Source organism: Cottoperca gobio, chromosome 17 (assembly GCF_900634415.1).
Source record: "Cottoperca gobio chromosome 17, fCotGob3.1, whole genome shotgun sequence".
In the NCBI taxonomy this organism is placed as follows: domain Eukaryota; kingdom Metazoa; phylum Chordata; class Actinopteri; order Perciformes; family Bovichtidae; genus Cottoperca; species Cottoperca gobio.
In genome coordinates, this window is record NC_041371.1 from 589,162 (window position 1) to 615,512 (window position 26,351).

General features: G+C 35.7%; 1 protein-coding gene across 1 annotated transcript in view; it reads right to left on the reverse strand.

Moving 5' to 3' along the window:
* Nucleotides 1-26,351, reverse strand: part of LOC115022782 (discs large homolog 1-like protein) — a 139,451-nt gene that overhangs the window by 104,904 nt on the left and 8,196 nt on the right. The window contains 1 exon segment of the mRNA XM_029453871.1: nt 10,186-10,349. Within this exon segment, the coding sequence (XP_029309731.1) occupies nt 10,186-10,349 (164 nt within the window).

A 26,351-nucleotide genomic window follows, 5' to 3' on the forward strand; every position in this document is an offset into this window, starting at 1 on the left:
CGCGGGGTTCTGTTGGGGGGGGGGGCACAGACAATGGTAGGGGAAACACTGATACCGCTTTTAGTACTCGGAGACGTGATATACTTAAAACTCAATTTTATTATTAAATATACGGCTCTCAAGGAAATACATTTAAAAATATTTGGCTTTTATGGCTCTCCATGCCAAAAATGTTCCCGACCCCTGGACTACAACATATCAGAAAAGGAGAAGAAGAAGAGAAAGAAGGAGGAAGAGGAAGAAGAAGGAGAGGAGTAGAGGAGAAGGAAGAAGAGGAAGAGAGGAGGAAAGGAAGAGGAAAAGGAAGAGAAAAGGAAGAGGGAAAAGGCAAGTAAAGATGGAAGAGGAGGAGGAGGAAAGATGGAAGGAGAAATGAAGAAGAAGGAAATGAAGATGAAGAGGGAGAGGAAGAGATGGAAGAGGAGGAGGAGGAAAGATGAAGAGAAATGAAGAGGAGATGAAGATGAAGAGGGGAGAGGAAGGAGATGGAAGAGGAGGAGGAAGGAAAAGATGAAGGAGAAATGAAAGTGTGGTTATGAATATTTTACACCTTCCATGAATCGTCATGTGACTGCATCATGTGTCATCGTATGGCGTGTCACGCCTCCTCATGAAACACTGAGCGCTCCGCACGGAAGTGACCTAAGCGTGATTTTCACACTAAAGCGTCTGCAGAGTCTGTAAGTGATTGTTAAATCCTTTCCTGTAACTAGCAGAGACGTTCATCTTGTTCTGAAAGATATAATTACTGAAAAGGAACGTTGATACATTTAATTATAAATGCAGCGATAAACATACATTTTATATTTTCTATAACTTTATTATATTAAGTGTATTATTTAATTGTTATTCTTGTTTCTCTGCACCATGTTGACTTCATGCTTTGTTTAATTTGTCAGATCTTCTTAAGCTCAGCGGCTGCGCAGCTTCATTAGTGCCACAGAATGAGATGTCCGTACTCTACAGTAATGAAAACTGAAGAAGAAGAAAGGAACACGACACTTGTTGGTCGGGGAAAACATGAGATGTCTTCTTCAAATACACGCTAAAACTAAAAATGATGTTTCCTTTGATGAGATGCATTCGGTACATTTCTTAGATTTTATTAATAAAATCCTACTTCCCATGTTTTAGCATTTTATAGACTTTGATTGAAGACATTTTAACACCAATTAAGACTTTTGTAAATGCATTCAACGCCTTTTAAGACTTTAAGACGGGAACTCTGTCGATTTCATCCTGTTACACTACAAGAAAAATCAGCATTTATACCAGAATGTTGCATAAAACAAATCAAAAATAACTACGCAACACTGCTAAACAGTTTAACATTTCACATTACAGTCATTTATTAGTGTGCCCATTTATTTAAGCATCTTCTGCTCTTGAATTTGATTTCATTCAATACATTTAAACACTTAAAAGATTGTGACGTTATGTGTAAAGAGGTAAAATATTGGTTTCTGAGCCGGGAGGTGGAGACGGATCACAGCGAGTGCAGTGCACAGACGATGCACTTTATCACTTTCTGTGCTCGAACAAATACTTCAAACTCCACTCAGATCTTCTTCATTCACATATTTAACAACCCAAAACATGAAGATGTGATGATGCGCGTTAAAAACATGAACACACAAACGGGAACCTAAAGAGAAAACATGACCTGCAACCTGCACATGAAAGCAGAACTGAACGCCACATGAACCCCCCACCACTGAAGGTTCTGAGCAGCAGCACAGCTCCAGTCCCTCGCAGGAAGCACCAGTTATTTGGATCTGTTTCTACGTCAGCTTAAAGAAACATCAGAGCATTTGTTTATAAATATAATATTCTTTAACATTCATTTATAAATGTTACAAATACAAACAAGGGAAATTCTTTAGAGAATAATCTCATCTTGAAAATGTCTCAAATTATTTTCATGAATTTTAAAATAAAATATTTTTCTTTCATTTACTTTTAATTTGTTAGTATTTATTTCATTTTATTATGATTTAAAATACTTTCATTATATTTCTATTAGTATAATATTCATTGGTGTATGCATTCTCTCTCGACATGTAGCCAGTTCAGTGCGGGGTATGTTAAACCCTTTATCGATGGGTTGACAGAACAATGACTGATATAAGATTGTTCCCGTGTCGCCCACCTCCATCTTTGATGCTCATTGTTTTACTTTTAGATGTTTTGTAAGAGCATTGATGGAGGGAGCCTGAGAAACTAACAAAACTTAACTGTACACGTGATGCTGCATTTTGTAAAAGTTGTGTTCTAAATACACAAATGATTGTTTTTACACTGTGGAACAAAGTGTTGCTTCATCTGCACGGAGGACAGGAGGTGTACTGTTCAGACCCGACGACATGAACCAAGATGGATGAAGCACGATGACCCCTGACCCCGGCACAAACCTTCCCAACGTGTCGCTGCGCGTCTTCTCAGTTTAGTCTGTTATTAGAATTCATATGAAACCAGTGAGGAGCAAGAAGCAGCTGGAACTAAAACCTTGACGACCATGTGCTTTTAAATACGGTCTAAATGAACAGTTTGTCCTCATTTAAATGATCTTTCTTCAAAGTGTTATTTATTTAAATATTTCAACGACTGAAGATATATTTTTATCTTATTTTGGTCTTCTGTGAACTTTATGATTTATAACTAATATCTTTATTAAATGTAATTATGTCGTTCAGTTTCGATATAGAGGCGTTACTAAAACAAAACATGAATCAGATTCCATGTGAAGGTTTTTACAAATCAACAAATACAACTTTTAAAACATTTAAAATGACACATGTTGCATATAAATAATAATAAGACATTACTTTGGAGGTAGTGCCAAGTTTGTACTGACGAAAAGGTGAAGCTTCTAATTAATTGTATAAAATGAAATGAACGTGTTTATTAAGTGTATTTGACAAATGATGTTTGTTTTGTAAACTTAGTTTCTACTGAATCACTAACTTCTGCAGCCGCTCACTTTTTACTTTAAACATTATTTTGCTGGTTTTATCTCTAAATGTGAGTTTATTAACAATATGTTGGTTGCTTCATGAAGAATCCTTTATTAATCCTGAAACGGGGAAATGTGCAGCGTTATTTAAAGATTTAGTGCCCGAAATGTTGCACATATAATGTTCAACATGATGTTGAGAATATATTGCGATGGATTTTGTCGTCATCACTTCAAAGAGGATCAGCTGCTTCGTCATGTTAATGTGAGTGAACTACAGCGACACCTTGAGGTCATCTGGGCCAACCTGACCCCTAACCCAACCTCCCCCCCCTCTCCGTCCCCTCAGATGATCCAAAGCACATGACTGGATGGGACATGCGGCGAGGGTGGACGACACCGACACCCCCTCCCACCACAACAGCAGGCGTCCGGTACTTACTTGTCCATCAGGGCCGGGCGGGCGCTTAGCCTGCGCCAGCGTGTGCAGGATTTCATTTAGGAGGGGGGAGTCCTACGAGGGACGAGGTTTGTTTACAATCAGAAAAAGGGAAGAAAGAGAAGGAGTTCAATGCAAACAGAAAGACATGCCTGGCTCAAATGCTTTGTTTTGAGCATGTTTCTGTGCCAGACGAGTGGAGTTACAGCACAAAACAAACTTTAAACAACAGTTTAGTTTCGTGAATCAGTTTCCTCCTTACTGCACTTTAAGTACCTTTCGTAAAACTGTTGGGTGCTCCATACTGGGTGCACCATACTGGGTGCTCCATACTGGGTGCTCCATACTGGGTGCACCATACTGGGTGCTCTATACTGGGTGCACCATACTGGGTGCTCCATACTGGGTGCTCCATACTGGGTGCACCATACTGGGTGCTCCATACTGGGTGCTCCATACTGGGTGCTCCATACTGGGTGCTCCATACTGGGTGCTCCATACTGGGTGCTCTATACTGGGTGCACCATACTGGGTGCTCCATACTGGGTGCACCATACTGGGTGCACCATACTGGGTGCTCTATACTGGGTGCACCATACTGGGTGCTCCATACTGGGTGCACCATACTGGGTGCACCATACTGGGTGCACCATACTGGGTGCTCCATACTGGGTGCTCCATACTGGGTGCTCTATACTGGGTGCACCATACTGGGTGCTCCATACTGGGTGCACCATACTGGGTGCTCCATATTTTGGAACTCATTTTTGCCAACATACAGTATATGGTCATATTTACCCAGCGCGTGCCGAGAACATCAAGTCTCTCCTGCAGTGGAATCAACATTTGATGATTCCTACTTAGGTTACATGTAAAACATGCCATGTTTACGCCTCTTTAATCAGATCTCTTTAGTCAATTGAAGGACTTCTACCCCAGAAGCATGGAGCACATCTCTGGTGAACAAAAGGTTTGCAGGATTCTCAGCAACTTGATGAAGTCAACAAAAAGCAAAATAAAAACTATGTTTTACTCACAAGAAAATGCTTTGACCTGGTCCTCAAGCAGAAAAGCACGGATGGACTAAAACAGGTCTGAGATGATCGGCTTTAATGACTTCTCTCTCTCTCACGCAGAGTCAGGTGTTCTCTTTTTAATACTAAATATTATGTACTAATATGCATCATTACAGAACAAGCTGCAACATTAAAGCGATGAACGCATAATAAATATTATTCTGAAATAGGACATTCTGCAGAATAGTTACAGGAGGATATGATGCAGTACTAAAGTACTTATCTGCAGTATTAGTACACAGTATCTAAAACTGGCTCCACATCGACAAACTACAACATTAAAACGCTCAGTAGTAATAAAAACATAGCAAAACAATATTCTATAATAAAAAAGCTACTCTGCATAACGACATACTTTTAAGTACTTTTGATACTTTAAGTACATTAGCGAATGTACTTTTACTTAAAATTCAGGGTTTTTACTTGTAAGGAGTATTTCTACTTTTACTTTAGTAAACTTCTTCCACTGCAGCTCCTTTAAGGCTTTACTCATCTGGGAAGTCACTAACAAACATCTGGAAATTGTGAAATACTCTCCTGAGTAAAACTACGCTTTCAAACTATTTATCTTCATACTTAATAAAAATCGAGAGACTTTTACTTTACTTTTAGCAAAAGTGAATTTGAGTTCCTCTGGTAAACAATTACGCAGCGTATATGTCTTGGGCTTTTATTGTGAAAGGTAAGAAGGAAGGTGTACTACTACTGTAGTGTACATTTTGGCGTGACGTCTGCAAAAGCTCAGAAATCAACGTGGTTCTGAGAAAAGAATAGAAATAACGACGTGTGATATTCTGTGTGGAAGTATTCATGATTATCAGTTTATAAACACACCTGTGCTGTAATAGAGATAAATGTGTGAGGGCTTCTGATGCTACTTTTATATTTAGTGTTTTGTTTGTCTGTTGATTTAAAATGATAAAACGATTAATAACTACAGTGCTTTGATCGAACTGAATTTGGAGGTTAAAAGAGTTTAATTAAGAAGGTTTAGTGAATCTGACCTCAAACACTTTGAGTAAATCTCATGTATATAAAAACTGTCTGTTTTGATCCTCTGTCGTATAATAATGAAATAATAAAAATACAATAATAATACTAATACCAACAACAACAATAATAATAAAATACATATATCTAGTTCATTTCCAGACACCAGCCGTTCGCTCCACAAACCTTAGCTTTAAAAATCAATCTCATACCAGGAGCAGAAAACTACTTTTTGTGGATTATTTTCCAATTTCTGTCTAATCCCACAAACATGAGATTGTGAAACAGTCGTCTGCTCTTCTGAACGCTTTGTTCGGTTTCATCATCTCCAACTGATCGTACTTCTGCACAGTCTGTTCCTCTCATGTAATCACTGCTTTTACATTTCCGATGACAGATAGATATAATAAATGCTGTGTGACCTCCCCGTGCAGTAAACCCTGAAGGATTCTGATCTCTGAACCAAAACGTACAGCTGCAGAAAATCTGCAGAGTGAATGTTGATTAACTGTATTTAATAAAATCTGCTGAGGACACACACTCGTCCTCATCAACATCTGACGTCTACCATCAGGGCTTCCCCCTGAAATCCCTTCTTCATAACAACCTGTTGACTTTTTAAAACCCTCCCACCGCACCACAGCGCCCCGTAAGTACCGGTGACGGCCTCGCTCAGCAAGCGGGAGCAAACTGTGTTTGGAGCGCAGTGGAAATGTTTTTGAAAAGCTCAAAGAATCTCAAACTCAATATCAAGAGCTACCAAAACTGCACTTAATTGAAGAATTTCCTCCCGCCCTCTCTGATCTGATGGATGAATTGTATGCATAAATAAAAAGTGAAAAAGAAAGTCTAAATGTCTAAACTAATATGTACTGAAGATAAAAACATTATTTTTACTACAGAAGTGTTGAAGATTTGTTATTGTGGTTTTATAAATATTTGTGGTGTTAATACATGTGAGCCTCCCTTTGTGTGAAAATGTGATCTGATAATATTATTATAATACCGATCATTTATTATAATACTGATATTATAATACTGATATTATAATACTGATATTATTATAATACTGATAATTTATTATTATACTGATAATTTATTATAATACTGATATTATAATACTGATAATATTATTATAATACTGATATTATAATACTGATAATTTATTATAATACTGATATTATAATACTGATAATATTATTATAATACTGATAATTTATTATAATACTGATATTATAATACTGATAATATTATTATAATACTGATATTATAATACTGATTTATTATAATACTGATAATATTATTATAATACTGATAATTTATTATTATACTGATATTGTAATACTGATAATTTATTATAATACTGATAATTTATTATAATACTGATATTATAATACTGATAATATTATTATAATACTGATAATTTATTATTATACTGATATTATAATACTGATAATTTATTATTATACTGATAATTTATTATAATACTGATATTATAATACTGATAATTTATTATTATACTGATAATTTATTATAATACTGATATTATAATACTGATAATTTATTATTATACTGATCATTTATTATAATACTGATATTATAATACTGATAATTTATTATAATACTGATATTATAATACTGATAATTTATTATTATACTGATATTATAATACTGATAATATATTATAATACTGATATTATAATAATACTGATATTATAATACTGATAATTTTATTATAATACTGATAATTTATTATTATACTGATATTATAATACTGATAATTTATTATTATACTGATATTATAATACTGATAATATTATTATTATACTGATATTATAATACTGATATTATTATAATGATATTATAATACTGATATTATTATAATGATATTATAATACTGATAATATTATTATTATACTGATATTATAATACTGATAATTTATTATTATACTGATATTATAATACTGATAATATTATTATTATACTGATATTATAATACTGATATTATAATACTGATAATATTATTATAATACTGATAATTTATTATTATACTGATATTATAATACTGATAATTTATTATTATACTGATAATTTATTATAATACTGATATTATAATACTGATAATTTATTATTATACTGATAATTTATTATAATACTGATATTATAATACTGATAATTTATTATTATACTGATCATTTATTATAATACTGATATTATAATACTGATAATTTATTATAATACTGATATTATAATACTGATAATTTATTATTATACTGATATTATAATACTGATAATATATTATAATACTGATATTATAATAATACTGATATTATAATACTGATAATTTTATTATAATACTGATAATTTATTATTATACTGATATTATAATACTGATAATTTATTATTATACTGATATTATAATACTGATAATATTATTATTATACTGATATTATAATACTGATATTATTATAATGATATTATAATACTGATATTATTATAATGATATTATAATACTGATAATATTATTATTATACTGATATTATAATACTGATAATTTATTATTATACTGATATTATAATACTGATAATATTATTATTATACTGATATTATAATACTGCTATTATTATAATGATATTATAATACTGATATTATTATAATGATATTATAATACTGATAATATTATTATTATACTGATATTATAATACTGATAATTTATTATAATACTGATATTATAATACTGATAATATTATTATAATACTGATATTATAATACTGATAATTTATTATAATACTGATAATATATTATAATACTGATATTATAATACTGATAATTTATTATAATACTGATAATATATTATAATACTGATATTATAATACTGATAATTTATTATAATACTGATATTATAATACTGATAATTTATTATTATACTGATATTATAATACTGATAATTTATTATAATACTGATAATTTATTATAATACTGATAATTTATTATTATACTGATATTAAAAACACACACACACACACACACTCACACACACACACACACACACACACACACGAGATGCCAAAGAAACATAAAAATGCAGCGAGTGTGGAAAGCAGAGCCAGCACAACAAACAGCCAGAACAGAAACATGATGACGCAGCGAGTCGGCCTTTTTATATCTTTTTATATGCACTTCTGACGGACGCTCATTAAAAGCTCGTCTCTCCTCAACACTGAAGGACGAGAGTTTCTCTTCAGATAAAGGTTTCATTTTTCTTGCTCACATTACAACTGAGTTTGTTAATCCTGCAGCTGCAGAGAAATGTTAATATCAGTGATGCTCCAGATCTGAACAATATTCATCATGAATAATGATCCGATCACAGAAAAGAGTTTCAACTCATCTGCTGCCAGTGAAACTTTATTACATGAAGGAAACGTGTAATGGTGAAACAGAGGGACGCTTCTGGGTAGGGACGGGTCAGGATCGTCATTAAACGATTTGTCGATCGACAGGAAGATAAGTTGTTTTGGTAATCGTTAGTCATTTTTCATGATAAAATGTCTGTTTTCAGCATCTCACATTAAAGTGACAAAACAAGACATTTACCGACCTCAGGACTGAGAAACTGACGCCCATTTCTCATTATTTTCTGACTTTTTATACACCAAACCATCAATGTAGAAAATAACCGTTACTGGCTGCTTTAATTTATATTGAGCAAAACGGAAACTCCGCCAGATAAAGTTAGAATATCACAGCGTGAGGAAGCACCAAGTGCCTCTGACACTTTGCCTTTTTGTTCAGAACGGTACCGTTTTTAATTTACGGTTCTAAAACTGAACGATGTACTAAAAACTTATTTTATTTTGAAGGTCCAGTATTTTATGTTGTAGAAAACGATGTATATTCGTTAACCTCGTTCTGGAGCTCTGACCTGATTGGCCAGTTGGAACTGGGAAGGCTCCATCGCTACACACACGGCTGGATGAGCGCCGCAGACTGAAGAACGTTTTGCTATTCTTTCTTTTTGGAAGGCGGAAAAATCAAACTTGGCCGATTTTATAGAATAGTGGAACAGTATTTTATCTACTTTAGAGCATTAACAGCATTGTCATGTATATACATGTGTAAATATTGACGGGTAGACACATGAGATTAGGGGCTTAGTTACTGCTTATTTATTTCTCTGTTTATCATTATTGTTTAGCTTTTATTCTAAAACTAAAAACATTTCATTATATTTATTTAAATACATTTTAAGGACTTTTTATTCGTTGTGAAAAATTATAATTTTCGTCAGCATTTGTTGAGGGAATTAAAAACATGTTGGGAGTGAAGCATTAGTCCCATTCAGACCAATTCTTCTGCGCCGCTCGATAAGAGTCCATTTCAGCTGGAAACGAGCTTTTCTTCATGTAACAAAGACATTTAAAGAGGAGCAGATGACTCAGCACACCGACAACACAAGTGTGTGTGTGTGTGTGTGTGTGTGTGTGTGTGTGTGTGTGTGTGTGTGTGTTCACTGCTCAGTCCCTCCTGGTCTCCTCCACACAGGAGCCTGAAGCAGATCACATCAAACAGAAGCCTTAAAGTCGTCATCCTGTTTTGAAAGGTGTGATCTATTTTTAATATTCTCTATTTTTAACAACACATTAACCAGAACAGACGGAAAACAGCGGACTGTTTACTTCCTGTCATCATTCACCTGCGTGACGTACCCGACCTGCTCTTCTTACCTCGATGCTGGTGCTAAGGCTGGGCAGGGTGTCCGAGGTCACCGTTGTGCTTTGAAGGCTGGAGAAGTCCCACAGGTGGACGGGCGCCATGGGGTCCGCCGCCTTGGAAGACTCCACCCATCTCTGACTGTCCAATAAGGTCACTTCGTAAAATTCCTGGATGTCTGAGACGGGAAAGAACGAGACGCACGGTTTTAATCAAAGCAAAGCCAAGAGATTTACTACAACCTTCAAGATTCATTAAAATAAGTGTTACTATCTAGAGATCTCTAGATAGAGATAGAGATAGAGATAGAGATAGAGATAGAGATAGAGATAGAGATAGAGATAGAGATAGAGATATATATATATATATATATACATACACACACACACATATATATACAATCTATACTACTACTAATATTTAGATTTATTTGTTTCATGCAAGAATGTAAATAAAAATAAATGTTTTCAGAATCTGAAATCTGGAGATTTGCTGCTTTTCTCTGTTTTATATCATATTAAAGTGAATGTCTTTGGGTTTTGGTCAAAACAAGACATGACTTTGGACTTTGTAAGAATGTTCTGACATTTGATACACACAACAATGAACGTGAAGATAACAGAAGAACGGCTGCAGAGGAGTCTGTCCTGCACTAAACACGTGAGGCCAACATTATAAGAAGCCTCCGGCCCAGCGGTCACATCCAACACCATATTTTATTTTTGGACGCACAATTCTGAGGAGAGCGGAGATCTAAAATAACCGAGGCTTTCTTTGGCTCGGCAGCTGACCGCCGGCTGGCACAGATGTTTTCCCACAAAGCATCAGGATCAGCACTTCAGCAGCTGCTGCGACCTCCTGCTCCTTCAGCTGTGAGCGCTAACTGACAGTGTAATGATCAACAAGCCGTTCCAAAAGACAAACCAGCAACATTTCCCAAAGTAATCTGCATCAGAAATAAGCTGAAAGAAAAACGATGATTGTAACTCGATTTAAAAAAAAAGGGAGAATGCAGGGATAAAGTTTTACATATTTTGAGTCGTACATTAAAACATCAGCTGAACAAACTACAGACGGACAAATCAATTTAAACTTCTTCAACGTAACAACGAGGAGAAAGAAAAAGAACAACTCAAAGTTTAGAGGTTTATGGTCGAGCTTCACTTTTCTCCCAGCATGCAACACATCCACTAAAGGGAAGTTTGAATCTATCTAACGGTTTCATCTCCGTTAGGATACTTATTGTTTAAGTAAAGAGGCGGATTATAAACTGCGACAGAAGACGTCTGACTTCTTATCTGGAAGTAATCTCACACAGGAAACTAAACTCAAGTTCCTCAGTCACAGTTATTCAAGACAGTCGTTGAGCGGCGTTGGGAGGACTTCAGCTTGGCTCTTTCACAATAAAGGTTTATTGTGCGTCAGTCTGCTGGAGATTCTAATAGTGTACGTTTCATGAGCCTGGTTCTTTTTGGACTCCATGCTGTAATATAACCGACACTGCTGACTAATCACAACACATTAAAAAAATGCTCAAACTAAGATCTTTCACAGATCTCATCAAATTTTACGTTCTTTGAGGGCTGGAAATAACTCCAGATGTGAAACTAAAAATACCAAACTCCGTCTGTCTCTTCATAAGAAGTGTAATCACTCTTTATCTCAACAACTATTAGAGTTTCAGACACGCACACATCTGATCACTACTTTAAATACTTTAACTACACAATCAGTACTTTACTTTAAGTACTTTAACTACATGTACTGTACAATCAGTACTTTACTTTAAGTACTTTAACTACATTTACTACACAATCAGTACTTTACTTTAAGTACTTTAACTACATTTACTGTACAATCAGTACTTTACTTTAAGTACTTTAACTACATTTACTACACAATCAGTACTTTTACTTTAAGTACTTAAACTACATTTACTACACAATCAGTACTTTACTTTAAGTACTTAAACTACATTTACTGTACAATCAGTACTTTACTTTAAGTACGTGTATGTGTGTGTGTGTGTGTGTATATATATATATATATATATATATATATATATATATATATATATCAGTACTTTACTTTAAGTACTTTAACTACATTTACTGCACAATCAGTACTTTACTTTAAGTACTTTAACTACAGTTACTACACAATCAGTAATTTTACTTTAAGTACTTTAACTACATTTACTACACAATCAGTACTTTTACTTTAAGTACTTAAACTACATGTACTGTGCAATCAGTACTTTACTTTAACTACATTTACTGTACAATCAGTACTTTACTTTAAGTACGTGTATGTGTGTGTGTGTGTATATATATATATATATATATATATATATATATATATATATATATATATATATATATATATATATATATATATATTAGTACTTTAACTACATTTACTACACAATCAGTACTTTACTTTAAGTACGTGTATGTGTGTGTGTGTGTGTATATATATATATATATATATATATATATATATATATATATATATATATATATATATATATATATATATATATATATATATATATATATATATATATATATATATATATATATATATATATATCAGTACTTTTACTTTAAGTACTTTAACTACATTTACTGCACAATCAGTACTTTACTTTAAGTACTTTAACTACAGTTACTACACAATCAGTAATTTTACTTTAAGTACTTTAACTACATTTACTACACAATCAGTACTTTTACTTTAAGTACTTAAACTACATTTACTGTACAATCAGTACTTTACTTTAAGTACTTTAACTACATTTACTACACAATCAGTACTTTTACTTTAACTACATTTACTGTTCAATCAGTACTTTACTTTAAGTACTTTAACTACATGTACTGTGCAATCAGTACTTTACTTTAACTACATTTACTGTACAATCAGTACTTTACTTTAAGTACGTGTATGTGTGTGTGTGTGTATATATATATATATATATATATATATCAGTACTTTTACTTTAAGTACTTTAACTACATTTACTGCACAATCAGTACTTTACTTTAAGTACTTTAACTACAGTTACTACACAATCAGTACTTTTACTTTAAGTACTTTAACTACATTTACTACACAATCAGTACTTTTACTTCAAGTACTTTAACTACATTTACTGCACAATCAGTACTTTAAGTACTTTAACTACATTTACTACACAATCAGTACTTTTACTTTAAGTACTTTAACTACATTTACTACACAATCAGTACTTTTACTTTAAGTACTTTAACTACATTTACTACACAATCAGTACTTTTACTTTAAGTACTTTAACTACATGTACTACACAATCAGTACTTTTACTTTAAGTACTTTAACTACATTTACTACACAATCAGGACTTTTACTTTAACTACAGTTACTGTACAATCAGTACTTTTACTTTAAGTACTTTAACTACATTTACTACACAATCAGTACTTTTACTTTAAGTACTTTAACTACATTTACTGTACAATCAGTACTTTACTTTAAGTACTTTAACTACATGTACTGTGCAATCAGTACTTTACTTTAACTACATTTACTACACAATCAGTACTTTTACTTTAACTACATTTACTGTACAATCAGTACTTTACTTTAAGTACTTTAACTACATGTACTGTGCAATCAGTACTTTACTTTAACTACATTTACTGTACAATCAGTACTTTACTTTAAGTACGTGTATGTGTGTGTGTGTGTGTATATATATATATATATATATATATATATATATATATATATATATATATATATATATATATATATATATATATATATATATATATATATATATATATATTAGTACTTTTACTTTAAGTACTTTAACTACATTTACTACACAATCAGTACTTTTACTTCAAGTACTTTAACTACATTTACTGCACAATCAGTACTTTAAGTACTTTAACTACATTTACTACACAATCAGTACTTTTACTTTAAGTACTTTAACTACATTTACTACACAATCAGTACTTTTACTTTAAGTACTTTAACTACATGTACTACACAATCAGTACTTTTACTTTAAGTACTTTAACTACATTTACTAAACAATCAGGACTTTACTTTAAGTACTTTAACTACATGTACTACACAATCAGTACTTTTACTTTAACTACATTTACTACACAATCAGTACTTTTACTTTAAGTACTTTAACTACATTTACTACACAATCAGTACTTTTACTTCAAGTACTTTAACTACATTTACTGCACAATCAGTACTTTTACTTCAAGTACTTTAACTACATTTACTGTACAATCAGTACTTTTACTTCAAGTACTTTAACTACATTTACTGTACAATCAGTACTTTTACTTTAAGTACTTTAACTACATTTACTACACAATCAGTACTTTTACTTCAAGTACTTTAACTACATTTACTGTACAATCAGTACTTTTACTTCAAGTACTTTAACTGCATTTACTGTACAATCAGTACTTTTACTTTAAGTACTTTAACTACATTTACTACACAATCAGTACTTTTACTTTAAGTACTTTAACTACATTTACTGTACAATCAGTACTCTTACTTTGAGTACTTTAACTACATTTACTACACAATCAGTACTTTTACTTTAACTACAGTTACTGTACTTTTACTTTAAGTACTTTAACTACATTTACTACACAATCAGTACTTTTACTTTAACTACATTTACTGCACAATCAGTACTTTTACTTTAAGTACATTTACTACACAATCAGTACTTTTACTTTAACTACATTTACTACACAATCAGTACTTTTACTTTAAGTACTTTAACTACATTTACTGCACAATCAGTACCTTTACTTTAAGTACTTTAACTACATTTACTACACAATCAGTACTTTTACTTCAAGTACTTTAACTACATTTACTGCACAATCAGGACTTTACTTTAAGTACTTTAACTACATTTACTACACAATCAGTACTTTTACTACATTTACTACACATTCAGTACTTTTACTTCAAGTACTTTAACTACATTTACTGTACAATCAGTACTTTTACTTCAAGTACTTTAACTACATGTACTACACAATCAGTACTTTTACTTTAACTACATTTACTACACAATCAGTACTTTTACTTTAACTACAGTTACTGTACAATCAGTACTTTTACTTTAACTACATTTACTACACAATCAGTACTTTTACTTCAAGTACTTTAACTACATTTACTGCACAATCAGTACTTTTACTTCAAGTACTTTAACTACATTTACTGTACAATCAGTACTTTTACTTCAAGTACTTTAAGTACATTTACTACACAATCAGTACTTTTACTTTAAGTACTTTAACTACATTTACTGCACAATCAGGACTTTACTTTAAGTACTTTAACTACATTTACTACACAATCAGTACTTTTACTTCAAGTACTTTAACTACATTTACTACACAATCAGTACTTTTACTTCAAGTACTTTAACTACATTTACTACACAATCAGTACTTTTACTTTAACAATATTTACTACACAATCAGTACTTTTACTTCAAGTACTTTAAGTACATTTACTACACAATCAGTACTTTTACTTTAAGTACTTTAACTACATGTACTACACAATCAGTACTTTTACTTTAAGTACTTTAACTACATTTACTAAACAATCAGGACTTTACTTTAAGTACTTTAACTACATGTACTACACAATCAGTACTTTTACTTTAACTACATTTACTACACAATCAGTACTTTTACTTTAAGTACTTTAACTACATTTACTACACAATCAGTACTTTTACTTCAAGTACTTTAACTACATTTACTGCACAATCAGTACTTTTACTTCAAGTACTTTAACTACATTTACTGTACAATCAGTACTTTTACTTTAAGTACTTTAACTACATTTACTACACAATCAGTACTTTTACTTCAAGTACTTTAACTACATTTACTGTACAATCAGTACTTTTACTTCAAGTACTTTAACTGCATTTACTGTACAATCAGTACTTTTACTTTAAGTACTTTAACTACATTTACTACACAATCAGTACTTTTACTTTAAGTACTTTAACTACATTTACTGTACAATCAGTACTCTTACTTTGAGTACTTTAACTACATTTACTACACAATCAGTACTTTTACTTTAACTACAGTTACTGTACTTTTACTTTAAGTACTTTAACTACATTTACTACACAATCAGTACTTTTACTTTAACTACATTTACTGCACAATCAGTACTTTTACTTTAAGTACATTTACTACACAATCAGTACTTTTACTTTAACTACATTTACTACACAATCAGTACTTTTACTTTAAGTACTTTAACTACATTTACTGCACAATCAGTACCTTTACTTTAAGTACTTTAACTACATTTACTACACAATCAGTACTTTTACTTCAAGTACTTTAACTACATTTACTGCACAATCAGGACTTTACTTTAAGTACTTTAACTACATTTACTACACAATCAGTACTTTTACTACATTTACTACATATTCAGTACTTTTACTTCAAGTACTTTAACTACATTTACTGTACAATCAGTACTTTTACTTCAAGTACTTTAACTACATTTACTGCACAATCAGTACTTTAAGTACTTTAACTACATGTACTACACAATCAGTACTTTTACTTTAACTACATTTACTACACAATCAGTACTTTTACTTTAACTACAGTTACTGTACAATCAGTACTTTTACTTTAACTACATTTACTACACAATCAGTACTTTTACTTCAAGTACTTTAACTACATTTACTGCACAATCAGTACTTTTACTTCAAGTACTTTAACTACATTTACTGTACAATCAGTACTTTTACTTCAAGTACTTTAAGTACATTTACTACACAATCAGTACTTTTACTTTAAGTACTTTAACTACATTTACTGCACAATCAGGACTTTACTTTAAGTACTTTAACTACATTTACTACACAATCAGTACTTTTACTTCAAGTACTTTAACTACATTTACTACACAATCAGTACTTTTACTTTAACAATATTTACTACACAATCAGTACTTTTACTTCAAGTACTTTAAGTACATTTACTACACAATCAGTACTTTACTTTAAGTACTTTGACTACATTTACTACACAATCAGTCCTTTTACTTTAAGTACTTTAACTACATTTACTACACGATCAGTACTTTTACTTTAAGTACTTTAACTACATTTACTGTACAATCAGTACTTTTACTTTAACTACAGTTACTACACAATCAGTACTTTTACTTTAAGTACTTTAACTACATTTACTACACGATCAGTACTTTACTTTAAGTACTTTAACTACATTTACTGTACAATCAGTACTTTACTTTAAGTACTTTAACTACATTTACTACACAATCAGCACTTTACTTTAAGTACTTTAACTACATTTACTACACAATCAGCACTTTACTTTAAGTACTTTAACTACATTTACTACACGATCAGCACTTTTACTTTAAGTACTTTAACTACATTTACTGCACAATCAGTACTTTACTTTAAGTACTTTAACTACATTTTAGCCAGAAACTGTGAAAACAGAAATAATCGTTAGATTTGTGGTCTTTGAAGAGAAAGTCCATTTCAGAGGGTTATATATTTTCCATGTCTTAAGTATACTGTATGTTGGAGGAGCCTTTGAATCTTAAATCTTGGATTTTCTCAGTTAAACTCAAATCTTTGTTGTCCCACAAGAATAAAATAATATGTTTGCAGCTTGTAAACAGAGTAAACATACTATGACAAGACATTTAAAGTTGCTCTACGATATGCACAATTCAGAATGAAGTAACGGGTGTATGATAAAAGTAACGAAAGCTGCAAAGAATAAAGACGAGATGAATAAATGATAGCAGTCAAACTAAATGCTGAGGAGTGGTGGTGCGGCAGGTTCCCCCCGCTGTTAGTCTGAGCGACCTTTAACGCAGCACCGTATTGATGTCCGATAAAAAGGGACCTCTGTGGATTTGTGGGTGACTGTTAACAGATCATTTTACAGTGAAACCAGCCAGTCTTTTCGCACAACATAAGTCAGTAATATATAAAGAACTGTAGAATAAGGAGACCCAAATCATCACCAGATGACATTTTCATACCGACAGGCAGAAGTAAGGAGTCTTTAGTTCACTTGTTATTTCGGACGTTCAGTGTGCAGAAAGCTGGCGTCTCTAAAACAGCCTTTCTGTGATCACATTAACCAGTTAGACTGCAGAGTCCGACACAAAAGCTTCTGTTGGAAAGTGTAATAACAGACCACACCTATTGAGACTGCTGTTGCTATCAGAGCTGCAGCTCCATGTGGAAAATACACAGCGTGCAGGGTGCCACGAACAGCACGAAATCACCACGCCCCAGTGTGTGCAGAGGTCACCAACGTGGACCGTTTTAACACTTTAAATTACTGGTGACTAAGAAACTGGAACATTTTAAGACCGTTTACAGCTCAATTCAATGAGTAAAACTTTGTAATATCTTAAGTAGGTCAGTCTTATACACTGACATTTCTGTACTCCTGTTGTTCTGAGAAGAAGGGATGTCACCATACCAGAAGTTTTGTAGTCGATACCAATAATAGGGAAATTCCACGATACTCGTTACCAATTCGATACCACGAAAAAAAAAAAAAAAACTAATCCCATGTACTTCAACATAAACTCCTTTATTACCGTTTACATACTGCTTTTATATTGCTGTGAAAACTGTGTTTCAATGTATTATTTCAATGTAAGTCGCTCTGGATAAGAGCGTCTGCTAAATGACCTGTAATGCATTTATTCAAGTTTTTTTCCAAAAACTAAGTTTCACAAGACTACATTTGAACACATCATGATAATGACGTTATAAAGTAACTGAATAGAGCATGAACGCACCAAAATGCAACTCTATAGAACCTCGCTGCACCAGCTGCCAACAAAAAACAGTCAACAAACAGCCGACAGCCTACAGCCAACAAACAGCCTACAACCAACAAACAGCCTACAACCAACAAACAGCCGACAGCCAACAAACAGCCGACAGCCAACAAACAGCCAACAAACAGCCGACAGCCAACAAACAGCCGACAGCCAACAAACAGCCGACAGCCAACAAACAGCCGACAGCCAACAAACAGCCTACAACCAACAAACAGCCAACAAACAGCCAACAAACAGCCGACAGTCAACAAACAGCCTACAGCCAACAAACAGCCAACAAACAGCCGACAGTCAACAAACAGCCTACAGCCAACAAACAGCCGACAGTCAACAAACAGCCTACAGCCAACAAACAGCCGACAGTCAACAAACAGCCGACAGCCAACAAACAGCCAACAAACAGCCGACAGCCAACAAACAGCCTACAACCAACAAACAGCCTACAACCAACAAACAGCCTACAACCAACAAACAGCCTACAACCAACAAACAGCCGACAGCCTACAGCCAACAAATAGTCTACAGCCAACAAACAGCCTACAACCAACAAACAGCCTACAACAACAAACAGCCGACAGCCAACAAACAGCCGACAGCCAACAAACAGCCGACAGCCAACAAACAGCCGACAGCCAACAAACAGCCGACAGCCAACAAACAGCCGACAAACAGCCTACAACCAACAAACAGCCGACAGCCAACAAACAGCCTTCAGCCAACAAACAGCCGACAGCCAACAGACAGCCAACAAACAGCCAACAAACAGCCAACAAACAGCCAACAAACAGCCAACAAACAGCCGACAGCCAACAAACAGCCGACAGCCAACAAACAGCCTACAGCCAACAAACAGCCTTCAGCCAACAAACAGCCAACAAACAGCCGACAGTCAACAAACAGCCGACAGCCAACAAACAGCCGACAGCCAACAAACAGCCGACAGCCAACAAACAGCCGACAGCCAACAAACAGCCGACAAACAGCCAACAAACAGCCTTCAGCCAACAGACAGCCGACAGCCAACAAACAGCCAACAAACAGCCAACAAACAGCCAACAAACAGCCAACAAACAGCCGACAGCCAACAAACAGCCGACAGCCAACAAACAGCCTACAGCCAACAAACAGCCTTCAGCCAACAAACAACAAACAGCCGACAGTCAACAAACAGCCGACAGCCAACAAACAGCCGACAGCCAACAAACAGCCGACAGCCAACAAACAGCCGACAGCCAACAAACAGCCGACAGCCAACAAACAGCCGACAGCCAACAAACAGCCGACAGCCAACAAACAGCCGACAGCCAACAAACAGCCGACAGCCAACAAACAGCCGACAGCCAACAAACAGCCGACAGCCAACAAACAGCCTACAACCAACAAACAGCCTTCAGCCAACAAACAGCCGACAGCCAACAAACAGCCTTCAGCCAACAAACAGCCTACAGTCAACAAACAGCCGACAGCCAGCAAACAGTCTTCAGCCAGCAAACAGTCTTCAGCCAACAAACAGCCTTCAGCCAACAAACAGCCAACAGACAGCCAACAGACAGCCAACAACAGCCAACAAACAGCCGACAGCCAACAAACAGCCAACAGACAGCCAACAGACAGCCAACAGACAGCCAACAAACAGCCAACAAACAGCCTTCAGCCAACAAACAGCCGACAGCCAACAAACAGCCGACAGCCAACAAACAGCCGACAGCCAACAAACAGCCGACAGCCAACAAACAGCCGACAGCCAACAAACAGCCGACAGCCAACAAACAGCCGACAGCCAACAAACAGCCTACAACCAACAAACAGCCTTCAGCCAACAAACAGCCGACAGCCAACAAACAGCCTTCAGCCAACAAACAGCCTACAGTCAACAAACAGCCTTCAGCCAACAAACAGCCAACAGACAGCCAACAAACAGTCTTCAGCCAACAAACAGCCTTCAGCCAACAAACAGCCAACAGACAGCCAACAGACAGCCAACAAACAGCCAACAAACAGCCTTCAGCCAACAAACAGCCGACAGCCAACAAACAGCCAACAGACAGCCAACAGACAGCCAACAAACAGCCAACAAACAGCCTTCAGCCAACAAACAGCCGACAGCCAACAAACAGCCTACAGCCAACAAACAGCCTTCAGCCAACAAACAGCCGACAGCCAACAAACAGCCGACAGCCAACAAACAGCCGACAGCCAACAAACAGCCGACAGCCAACAAACAGCCTTCAGCCAACAAACAGCCTACAGTCAACAAACAGCCGACAGCCAGCAAACAGTCTTCAGCCAGCAAACAGTCTTCAGCCAACAAACAGCCTTCAGCCAACAAACAGCCAACAAACAGCCAACAGACAGCCAACAAACAGCCAACAGACAGCCAACAAACAGCCTTCAGCCAACAAACAGCCGACAGCCAACAAACAGCCAACAAACAGCCAACAGACAGCCAACAAACAGCCAACAAACAGCCTTCAGCCAACAAACAGCCGACAGCCAACAACAGCCTACAGCCAACAAACAGCCTTCAGCCAACAAACAGCCTTCAGCCAACAAACAGCCAACAAACAGCCAGCAAACAGTCTTCAGCCAACAAACAGCCTTCAGCCAACAAACAGCCTTCAGCCAACAAACAGCCTACAGCCAACAAACAGTCTACAGCCAACAAACAGTCTACAGCCAACAAACAGTCTACAGCCAACAAACAGCCCACAGCCAACAAACAGCCAACAAACAGCCTACAGCCAACAAACAGCCTACAAACAGCCTTCAGCCAACAAACAGCCTACAGCCAACAAACAGTCTACAGCCAACAAACAGCCTACAGCCAACAAACAGTCTACAGCCTACAAACAGCCTTCAGCCAACAAACAGCCTACAGCCAACAAACAGCCTACAGCCAACAAACAGCCTACAAACAGCCTACAAACAGCCAACAAACAGCCAACAAACAGCCAACAAACAGCCAACAAACAGCCAACAAACAGCCTACAGCCAACAAACAGCCTACAAACAGCCTACAGCCAACAAAACAGCCTACAGCCAACAAACAGTCTACAGTCACAAACAGCCAACAATAGTCTACAGCCTACAGACAGCCTACAGACAGCCTACAGACGCCTACAGCCAACAAACAGCCTACAGCCAACAAACAGCCTACAGCCAACAAACAGCCTACAAACAGCCTACAGCCAACAAACAGTCTACAGTCAACAAACAGCCAACAAATAGTCTACAGCCAACAGACAGCCTACAGACAGCCTACAGCCAACAAACAGCCTACAGCCAACAAACAGTCTACAGCCAACAAACAGCCTACAGCCAACAAACAGCCTACATCCAACAAACAGCCTACAGCCAACAAACAGCCTACAAACAGCCAACAAACAGCCAACAAACAGCCTACAGCCAACAAACAGTCTACAAACAGCCTACAGTCAACAAACAGTCTACAGCCAACAAACAGCCAACATTAACTAGCTCTCCACCTGCAGATTTCAACACAGACTTGTTTTTCACGATGTAGCTTTATCAGGAATAATGTGTGCTCCCAATTAAATTTGGACTCCAATCAAGTAGGATTGTAGCTCAAGGAGAACGAATGAACGCCACAGCAAAGTGTCAGAATAGTGACGTAATTGAGAAATTTAGGTTTTGGGATTTTTATAAAAAAATGCAATACCTGTTTTTAGTTGTATTTAAAGGCCATTTTATTAGCACTTTGTGTCGATGCTTTTGATGTTTTATGTAAAGCGCTTTGAATTGCCTAGTTGCTGAAATGTCCGATATAAACGAACTTGCCTCATAGCAAACCCACAGGGCGATGTGTCAATATCATAATTTATAGATTTGAATACAATTGTATCTCTCATATGATCACAACATGCTATAACGTGTCCAAGTAGCAAATGTGGAGATCTTTTACTGGATGAGAGAGAACCTGCTGGTGGTGCCGGAGGAAAAGTCAGAGCACCAAAGTCACTAGGATACCTCTTCTGGGAACATGAACGTCTGCACCAGATTTCATGACAATCCATTGAACAGTTGTTGGATATTTCAGTCTGGCAGCGAGGTGCTAGCTAAAGGCTAAAAACTCTATGCAGTCTTTAGATCCAACTTCTTAAATTTGAGGTTCTGCTACTTTGGTTTGCATTACATCACAGTAAACTTAACTTTTTGACTGTTGGTCAGACAGAACAAGACGTTTGAAGATGTAAATGATCAAAATAATCATCGTTTGCAGCGGTCAGACTTTAATAGAGTTCTCCGCTCTGCAATTAGCAGAGTAACATCCAAATCTTTAGGGCTGAAAACTGAACGTCGATTTATAAAATTGAAAAGATTCAATGGATGCCATCTGCTTCTGAGAGGAATCAGGCCAGTCTGCACTGAAAGAAGGAAGAAAAACAGAAACCGTCTCTCTCTCTGTAAAACAGCAGTGGTGGGGGGGGATTATGGACTGGGGGTAATCGTCGTGTCCACAGAGGGATTACACCGTGCTCGGCCGGCTGCAGACATCTTTTTGGGGGGTTTGGCAGATTGGAAACTGTGGCAGAAATGTATTTTCATCAGATGCTGGGACGTTAGGGTGAGCGTGACAAACGCAGACATGCTACAGCAACGTGCAGTGCCGCTACTTTAAATCAATTATTATCTGTGATGAAGCAGCACTGGGCGTGACTCATTATCATAACGTATCTTAATACAATGATATCTCTGATGTGATCATAACATGTTATAATTCTGATGTTTTCATTAGTTATCGTTATGTGTGGAGTTATTTTTGGAATGCTACAGTGGGGAATCTTCCCACCGGTGAATAAAACGTGTACGTCTTACAAATAATAGTAGTTTATTTAATGAACGCTGAGTCGCCAAAAATGAACTAAATGGGTTTCATCTCCATTTTATTTTTACGCAGAACGACTGTTGGCAAGTACTGAACACTGTGGCAACCCTAATTGTGTTTAATTCTATTCTTATTGAAGTATTACAATCATCATATGTTGCCTCTCTACAGTTTGTGATGAAAGCATAAATATGTCCACAAAAAGACTTTATTAATAATAAACTTTATTTATAGAGCACAGAATGAGAGCTTGTTGATGTGAATTTGAGCTCCTGTTTTTATTTGTTCCCACTGTCAATCATCGAGCCTCACAGACACCACCCGACCCGACGGTGTGTAAACCACGATGTGACGGTGCTTCATGCAGCAACCAAACAGAAGATGGAGAGGAGCAGAAAGCAGGCCACCGAGTTCACACCGAAGATCTCCACTCATCTATAAGTGATGCCGAGAGGAGGAACCTGAACTGGATGTTTGCAGGATGAAGAGAAAAACTGCAGGAATCTACACTTTCCCTCCTGAAGCGGAGTCTGTGAGGTTATGAACTTAAAATCGCACGTGGAACTGTAACCCCAATATGAGCGGGTAATTACAGGACGGTACTAACCACGGGTCTCCTGTGAGGCGATGTATAAGAGGCTTACATTCAGCCACATAAATATTTCATCCGTGACACTAGTTTCTTTTACATCAGCGTAATTAATCTAGCGAGTGCTATTGTGTGCAAAGTGCATCCTGTGCATAAGTTGCATTGGTTTGAATGTCAGTATCAGGGATCGGCGTGAAGGGAGTTTGGTTTATGACGTCAGTATAAAAGGTTCATGAAGAGGGAAACATGAGGCCAACTAGAGGTGGAGGAAGTGTTCAGATCCTTTACTTCAGGAAAAGTACCAATTCCACTCTGTAAATGTCTGCAAAGAGTAAAACTGTCCGAAGAAACATCAGAACTCCTTTAAACACGGTGATCGATGTGCAATAATTGCCCCTAAAATTTAGCTAAATTAAAATATATATATTTACCAGTTTAGGTCAATATCCTAATCCTATATTAAGACATCATATTATTTCTATTTGGTCTCCAACACAAACAGCCGTGTTCACACTACACTGCTGACAGGACACCTGGCAGCGGCTCGGTGATCCTGCAGTGAAGAAAGACTTAAGTGCCAAAATCTAGAAAAAATGTTCCGTCTACTAACCGATGATGCAGCGCTGGATACTCGAGTGTATTTTAATAATATCGATGCTAAAAATGTCAGCAGAGCTAAACTTGGGGACGAAACAAAGGAGGCAAATTAAGTTTTGTTTATAATAATATCTCATCTCCTGCTTTCTCACACATAAACAGCAACAATCTGTTTTATTAACTCATGTTGGGGATTACTGGATGCATTTTAATCTGGGCTCATTTCACATTTAAAAACACCAACTTTCTGCACTAAATAAATTAAAGTTTCTCTCCAAATATTTTATTGTATTTCCTTCACTGCTGTAAAAACAGTCCGTTACAAGTAAAAGTCCTGCATTCAAAATGTGCAGAAAAAGAAAACACTACTGTAAAGCTAGAAATGAAAACCTCACAATTAAAGAAGTGAGACGACATTAAATACTTTATAAAAAGGCCCACAGCTAAGACAACGTGCAGAAATCAAAAAACAAACGTGTAATTCTGAAAGCACCTCAAAGTAATGTCATATGCAGACATTTGGCGTAAATTCACCCACTTTCTTTCTGGAGTTGTGTATTGGCAAGAATCTGGGGGGGGCAGATTTCCTGATCACGGCTCATGAAATCTTAAATAGAGTTTCTTTCTGCCTGAAGTTTTGCGTCTGCACCTCGTCGCTCTGATCATTTAATCTGTAGTTTTTGTTCCGCCTACAAAAGGCAGAATGTAAACTTTGCCACATGGATAACTGCACTCTGCAAAACTTTATGGTGGTGTTTGCGCTGCGATATCTTCTTGAGACGAGGCAGATAGTGGCTGCAAGTGATGCACAATTCAACCTTTGTGAACTCGCCCTCAGCTGCATTCTACAGTCTACGGCTGAGACGGTGCCAGACACCGAGTCAGTCAGAAAGTAACTGACTGCTGGAAACCTGCAGGGCGACTTCTGTTTCACAATAACTCCTTATACAAGTTAAATAACTGGTTTAAATGTTCCCTTTGCACTCTGGCTTTGAAACAAATGAATGTAGGTAAAAGTGGAGGATCATCACCTCATGATCGGAATAAAAAAAAGCATATTTACAAACTGCTTTAGAGCATGGGCTGCATTGACAAATCACACTAACCAGCAACAACAGAGCCGACGCAGAGACGCAGTGTTCACCGACCAGGAGCTCGTCAGGAGCCGTCGGTCACGTTACGCTGCGTTACATTTATTCATCAGGCTGTTTGTGAAG